This window comes from Pinus tabuliformis, chromosome X (genome assembly GCF_031772625.1).
Source record: "Pinus tabuliformis cultivar Carrire ecotype Pingquan chromosome X, CPIR1, whole genome shotgun sequence".
Taxonomy (NCBI): domain Eukaryota; kingdom Viridiplantae; phylum Streptophyta; class Pinopsida; order Pinales; family Pinaceae; genus Pinus; species Pinus tabuliformis.
Window position 1 is genome coordinate 608,498,993 of NC_142308.1, and position 7,216 is coordinate 608,506,208.

At 37.9% G+C, this 7,216-nt stretch overlaps 1 protein-coding gene across 1 annotated transcript; it reads right to left on the bottom strand.

Moving 5' to 3' along the window:
• Nucleotides 1-2,638: 2,638 nt before the first annotated feature.
• Nucleotides 2,639-6,709, bottom strand: LOC149141511 (putative beta-D-xylosidase 6). Its single transcript, XM_089446705.1, has 6 exons — nt 5,745-6,709; nt 5,040-5,209; nt 4,807-4,904; nt 4,231-4,581; nt 3,689-4,105; nt 2,639-3,513 (listed from the first exon to the last, which is right to left on the bottom strand). The coding sequence occupies exons 1-6, from the start codon at nt 6,456-6,458 to the stop codon at nt 2,879-2,881; spliced, it is 2,385 nt and encodes a 794-aa protein (XP_089302831.1). The 5' UTR covers nt 6,459-6,709; the 3' UTR covers nt 2,639-2,878.
• Nucleotides 6,710-7,216: the final 507 nt, after the last annotated feature.

Genomic DNA, 7,216 nt, shown 5'->3' on the forward strand with positions numbered 1-7,216 from the left:
TCAAGTTCTTACAAAGGTATTCATTTGTATTCAAGCATAGGAGTGGAAGTCCAACAAAGTTGTTGATGCATTGATTAGGAGGATAGCCTTGGTGATCAAGATGTCTATAGAGGTGGTTGGGATTGAAAACTTAAAATAATATATAGAAGAGGACATTGACTTTACTACATCACGGAAGGTTATTAAACAACCATGGAATGGAGATAGGATATCATACTAGGATTATTGCATCCAAGCAAGTTCATTGTTTAGCTGATCAATGAGAGGGAACCTCGTGAAGGAGGTATACAATGGTGGCTTGGAAGGTCATTTTAGTGTGGGTAAAATGAATATAACTTTGGTAAAGGAATATATTATTGACTCAAAACTTATAGCAATGTGAAAAAATGGGCTAGAAGTTTTCAAATTTATTAGGGAGCAAAGGGGAGAGGCCAAAACATTGCATTGTATACACCATTGTCTATACCAAATGGACCATAGAAGGACTTGAACATGAAATTTACTCTCAGGGTGTTGAACACAACAAGGTAATGATTCTACCTTTGCAATAGTTGATAGATTCTCACAAATGGCATATTTCATTTCATGTAAGAAGATTAATGATGCCACAAACATTATTGTTTGCTTTTCAAGGAAGTAATTTGAATACATGATTTGTTGAGGATCATCACTTTAGATAGAAATAGCAAGTTTCTAGGGCATTTTTGGAAACTATTATAGAAGAAATTGGAATCTAAATTATATTTTAATGTCATATAATCCTCAAGTTGGTGCTTGAAATTTCCAAAGGTTGAACTATGTGAAAGTTTTGAAATGTCCAATGTTTCAAGGGGCACTCCACTAAACATGAGAGACAAATAAAGCTATGAGAATGGTAGAAGAGAGTGATAGGATAAAGTTAAAACAAGAGTTTGGGAAGCTTCCTCAGATGCTTAACTAGAAAAGGTTTAGAACATGGTATATAATATTGTTGCATATTAAATTTGCATATAATAATTCTGTGAATAAATCAATATCTAAAACACTATTTCAAATTATATGTTGACTTGATGTACTACAATGAAAAGAGTGGATGCCAAGATATTTGAGGAGTTTATGAAATAAGTGCACGAATAAGTTAAAGGACAACTAAAACAAAATAACTTGAAATACAAAGAGAATGCAGACCTGAAAATAAGCGAGGGGATGTTTGATAGAGAAAACATGGTGTTAACACATGTGAAGATGGAAGCTGAAATTTAAGAAGACAAGGCCTTGCAACATTTTGAATAATTTTTCCAACATTGCACACAAGCTTGAGTTACAAAAAGGTTTAGACACTCACTGACTTTCTATGTATTAAATTTGTATGAATACCAAAAAGGTGAAAAAGAAGCACAAGTTTCAGATTGGCAAGCCTAGATTCTGAAAAAGAACAAAATAAAAAAGATAACTGGGAGAGGTTCATGAAGCAAGATTGTCCTACTAAGAGTACTAATTATAACTGTCATTCTATAGAAATTTAATTCAAAATAATACAAATTTGAGTATATCTGATGATTAAGAATATGTACTTCATAGTCATTAATGAGATTGTCATTCACTAGATGGCTGCCATCACTAAGTTTTCATTTTCATCATTAATCCCTGAGAATAATTCATCACTAAGTTTTCATTTTCATCATCAATTGACAATGATTCTCACAATTTTATTTATAAGTTAAGTCTGATTTAATTTCATCCTCAATCTTTTTTTATTTATCAATTTGCTTTCTAAATCTAAAATTCTGTTTTGCGCTGAGATTTTCTTTTACACAAACTTATAGCCCTGATCTTGTATTTTCACTGAAGAAGCTGAATCAACAGTCCAGCGCTCCGTTACAGAGCAGAGCATGCGGTGTGGATAACAGTCGAGCGGTAACAGTTACATAATAGAGCATGTGGCGTGGAAAGCAAACGATTTCAGTAAGTGCCATTTCTTGAATTGAGTGGGCAGGAGGACGAGATGCAATTTTTCGTTCCTTTAATTCATAATTAAATTCAATAATGGAGAACCCATAACAAGAACCGAGTTTAGAAGGTACTAAAAGAAAAATCTAGTGCACAGAATATGGCAATGTGTGCATGAAGAATTAAAGGGTTCCTTGGATATTTGATGGCATAATTGAAATATCCTCAGAGAATCAGCGTATTGATCCAAAAATGTATATATATATATATATATATTCCTTTACGAGATTCTTGGAAGTTAGATGTTAATCCACAAAGTTGATCTTTGCAGTCTAGAATCTATTTTTTTTTTCCAATCCATCCACAACCCAGTATCAAGCTTTTCTTATATGGATCAGAACAACACCCCGCATATATATATATATCCTCTTTTCCATACTTGGCAAACCCAAGGCACACTCCATGTCACAAACAAAACCTAAGAAACTCAGGGAGAAAAAATTGCGGAATTGAACAATCTGGAACAAATAGCAGAGGAAAAATAAATATCAACCAGTAAATTCCTCATTGGTGAAAAAGAAACATGGAATAAGGCTTCGAATTATGGTGGCCAAATGACAAAAAAAGGGGAGATAGAGCCGACTGTAAAAAATCCATTTGACATTTGTAGTTTGGCGAATTAAAGATATATCTGAAAGTTATGGAAATCTTTGGATTGAAGTAAAGGGAGGAGTGTAATTATAAAGTTTCTCCAATCTATACACTTTATTCTATTGGCGAAATCTCGCCTGTAAAATTTTCACTGTATTTAAGCAGAGATACATAAACAAACCCAATATCCTTTGTTACACTTCTTGTGTCATCCCTTTATAGTTCCCTGAATATTACCTCCTTTCAGAAAATGTGGAGATTTTGTCTCAACTAGTGAAGACTTAGAAAAATTAATCTACTAATGGTTATTTCCATTGGTTCGATTCTCAACTGAAAGAGTAACAGGGAGTTGAATATCTCCAGTCATGAATGTATGAACTCCTATAGACAAGATCCTTCTACCATCCTCTGTTACAGTGCTGAGATTGTCGCATGGGCTGACTAGAAATTGAACTTCACTAGACTTTTCAGACTCCACATAGACGCGTTGAAAGCCAATCAACTGCTTCTTTGGCACTCCTTTGTGAGTTGCAGGAGATTTGACAAACAATAACACAACATTACTTCCATCCATGGGACCATGATTATGAACCAAAACCTGGAAGTTAAATTTGGCTTTTTCACATCCTGCATAACTATCAACGTAGATGTGGTCAGATCCATTTTGTTTGTCTGGTGAAACCTGGTGAAGTGATGGAGGTTGGACATGATTGTGAAAAGCTGGCAGAGTAATGTGATCCTTTGTTGATGGAGGAAAAGTATAAGAATAGTTTGAATAACTTAATCCATGACCAAATTCAAATACAGTTTCCCCTGTATAAAATCGGTATGTTCGCCCTGGGTATCCCGTGGAAGAATTGGGACGCATGTCCATGATGTTCATGGGAACTTTTATGAAATCTTGAGGGTACCAAGTCACAGGCAACCGCCCACCTGAAATGTTTTGGAGGTTAGCCCTTAATCTTAGCTTCCAACCTACTCAAATGGGAAATTAACCTTTGGAAATGGCTTCATAAATCATAATTTCAAACAGCAAGCTCAGAAAAAAATCTGAAAATTGAAAGTTGAAGGGATCAAGGATAGCGTCGGCGATTTAAGGCTAGTTTACCTGGATTGTAATCTCCAAAAATAACTTCAGCCAGTGCTAGGCCACCAGCTTCACCGGGGTAGCCAACCCACAAGATGCTGGAAATGCGAGGATCCTTTATTGCAAAAGAGACATCAACTGGTCCTCCACTCATGATGACAAGCACCACTGGTCCTTTGGAAACTCTCGCAACTTCAGTTACTAGATTCGACTGTTCCCCCGGAAGAGTCAGATTTTGCCGATCATGTTTCTCTGTTTCCAGTGATCTGTCCAATCCAACCACCAGAACCACAGCATCAGCCTTCGCCGAAATACTTGTTGCTTCACCAAAGTCTTCAGTGGAAGTACAGTTGACATTAGGGCATCCTGGGGCGTATATTACTGTCTTGATGTGATTCTTAAGACCTGCAAGTGGAGTTGTGGTTCTGCAAGGAATGCCTGGATTATCAACAAGCAAACAACAGGCTCATGAAACTGTAAAAGAGGTTTTTAAGTTTTTCGTCATTTGCATAATTATGTATATTGCAATCCCTCACAAAAAGCATGAAAAATTGAATGCAAACCTGGATAATCTCCAATTGATGTATTAGGAGCATCTGCATTAGGTCCTATGACTGCTAGAGAGGTAATCTGTGATTTCGATAATGGTAAAATATGATCCCCGTTCTTCAAAAGTACTATCCCCTGTCTAGCAGCCTCTAATGCAAGGTCTTGATGATCCTCAGAGCATACATCCTGGGGCCCTAGATCACCATATTTTTGATGCTTGGGATCACCATCGAAATATCCAAGACGCATTTGTACTGAGAATATGTTGAAAAGGGCTCGGTCAATAGATGATTCCTGGACCTTTCCTTTCTCCACTGCCGATATTGTGTTCTGAAGCAAATATGATCCACAGTCGATATCCAGGCCTGTGAACAGACACAATATGGGGTTCATTCCACTAAAAATTCCATGAAACGGTACAGTGATCCAAGCGATAAGCTACTTAGCCGGCAAAATCGAGGTGAGTACTCCAATGCATCAACCATTTTACTTGAATCATGTTTAACAAGCAGGCTCTAATTCAGCAAGGAATCTTAACATGCACTGAAAAATATAACTGTAATGTTGGAATGAATCACTATTATACCTACCAGCTTTCAGAACATCTGCAACTGCATCTTCGGGAGTTTTTGCATAGCTTTGATTAGCATAAATGTCCGAAACAGCGCGACAGTCAGAAGTAATATACCTGAATGATTTGTGTTTGTTTAGTACAGCAAAATGGCCATTTCCAACTATGCATGAAAAAGTATTGTACAATGGTGGCTATGTAGTTCCAAATAGCATGGTAAGGATCAAATAAAATTGTACAAGATCAACATACCCTTGAAATCCCCAATCAGATCTTGCTGATTGAGAAAGGAGGTCATAATGTGCACATGCTGGGACTCCATTTACCTGGTTGTAAGAGCACATCAGACAACTTGTATGCCCTTCTTCCACACAACTCTTAAAGGGCGGTTGGAATGTGTCTTCTAAATCTTGTTGAGTAACCTGCAAGCACAGACAGCTGGACCAGATCAGAGATGATTCAATTTCAACTACAGAATTTTTGATACTGTACAACAATCATACCCCAATTGCTGATTTCAACTATCAGATTACAATTAGGTGTCTAGCAATGATAACAGTGGAGCTAAAATAAGGTTTCCTTGAACACTACAAAGGAAATCAATTGAGTTTATCCAATCTTTATCCCACTGTCTACACAGACACAAACACAGACAAGAAGACATGTTGATTCCTAACTCACAAATAGATAAGAAACATAGTCTTTAAACAATCTTAAGCCTACTGCCTATAATCTATCCATCATTCTGGTTACTATGTACTTAATTTGTTATGACCATGTGGAATTTCAATGACAGAAGTAAAATAAAAGGGGCAGATGAGGGTCACAGAGTGTCCTAGCAATCAATTATCATCCAGCAGTAATTAGCCAAGATATTTCTCAGTTCTTTCTAATATAATTTGGTAGAAGAGTAGCTTTTGAAGGAAGAGTGGATTGGAGAGGAGCAAGAGCACATACCAGAGCATTGAAATTATGACGATCATAACCATTCCAATTGTCGAGATCATAAGCAGTAAAATGCTTGCAACACGCAGACAGCATTAACCTGCTAGGCTCATGAGTGTGAGGATCTATTTGTTCTCCTTGAAAGCCACGTACATATGCAACAGCATATTTACTGACAGTTAAAGGATCTTCCCCAGGAGTCTCCTGGCCACGTCCCCAACGAGGATCTCTGAAGATATTAACATTAGGGGCCCAAAATGTGAGACCCGCCTGAGCAGAATTGTACATTGCACGGCCTTCAATGGCAATGGCCTTTGCAATTTCAGTCCACAAGGTTTGGTTGAAGGAAGCTGTTGTAAGAATAACCTGCGGAAAACTGGTAGCTGCCTTGATGGTCCCATTGAAATGAACCCCTGTTCCATTAGTCGCAATGCCGTGGAGGGACTCAGACCACCATTTGTAACTGGGTATTCCCAGTCTTGCTATTTCTTCAGCCGAGGTCGAGAGCTGTCCCACTTTCTCGCGCAATGTCAGCCGTTTTATTAAGTCTTCAACGCGGGTTTTTATTGGGAGAGATGTGTTGCAGAAAGCATAGGATTTTGTTTCAGTAGCATGAGGATCGCATGGATATTTCAACTGGACTGGTTGCTGCGCATATGCAATGAATGGGAGGATGCCAGTGGCGAGGATTAGCGATATTATGGTAAATGGACTGCAAGACTTCATAGTTAAATTGGGCGTTCGATGCTGAGCAGCTTGTTGGTGCTTTTAAAGGAGTTTAATAAGGGATTACACTAAGCCTCCTGTTAATGGAGTTGAAGGAGGCCGAGATGTCTGAAGCAGTTAAAGAGGCAATCCGGATTGGATTGATTTGGACTACGTTTATATCGAAACACTGCTGTCACATTGATCGAGTCACGTGTTTTTGGCAATACACGGAGTTCTGCCTTGGATTCCTACTGACACTCTGAACGAACACTCCAATTTTGCAGGGAATGACTTTACTTTTGGGAATCTTAGTGGTATGTAATTAGAATGGTTATTATTTTATATATATATACCCCTTCGTATAACAAGGCCACCACTCTGAACGAACACTTCAATTTAGCAGGGAATGATTTTACTTTTGGGCATGTTAGTGGTATGTAATTAGAATGGTTATTATTTTTTATATACTTTTTTAGAATGGGAGGGGCTAGTTTCCTACCTAAGTATTATAGGCCTTTTTTTTTATACATATGATACGTATGCGTCAGATCAGACTGACAATCAACACATCTAAGCATTTAATCACCATCACTGGATCGCAATGGATCCACATATGCTGCAGCATTCGCACAGCCTCAGCAGGAGTCGAAACCGGCCGGGGGGCGTGAAAGCCAACCCGCCCGACCGCCACATCATGCACTTGCCTGCATATATATATATATATATATATACCCTTTCGTGTAACAAGGCCACAATTTTGAGATTATAAGGTCACA

Bases quoted from the DNA above. Each gene is read 5' to 3' on its own strand.
- LOC149141511 (XM_089446705.1), bottom strand. From the start codon at position 6,458: ATGAAGTCTTGCAGTCCATTTACCATAATATCGCTAATCCTCGCCACT. The intron at 4,106-4,230 runs GTTTGCATTCAA...TTGATAATCCAG, and splicing joins ATCAATTGGAGATTATCCAG to GCATTCCTTGCAGAACCACA. The intron at 3,514-3,688 runs GTAAACTAGCCT...AAAACATTTCAG, and splicing joins TTTTGGAGATTACAATCCAG to GTGGGCGGTTGCCTGTGACT.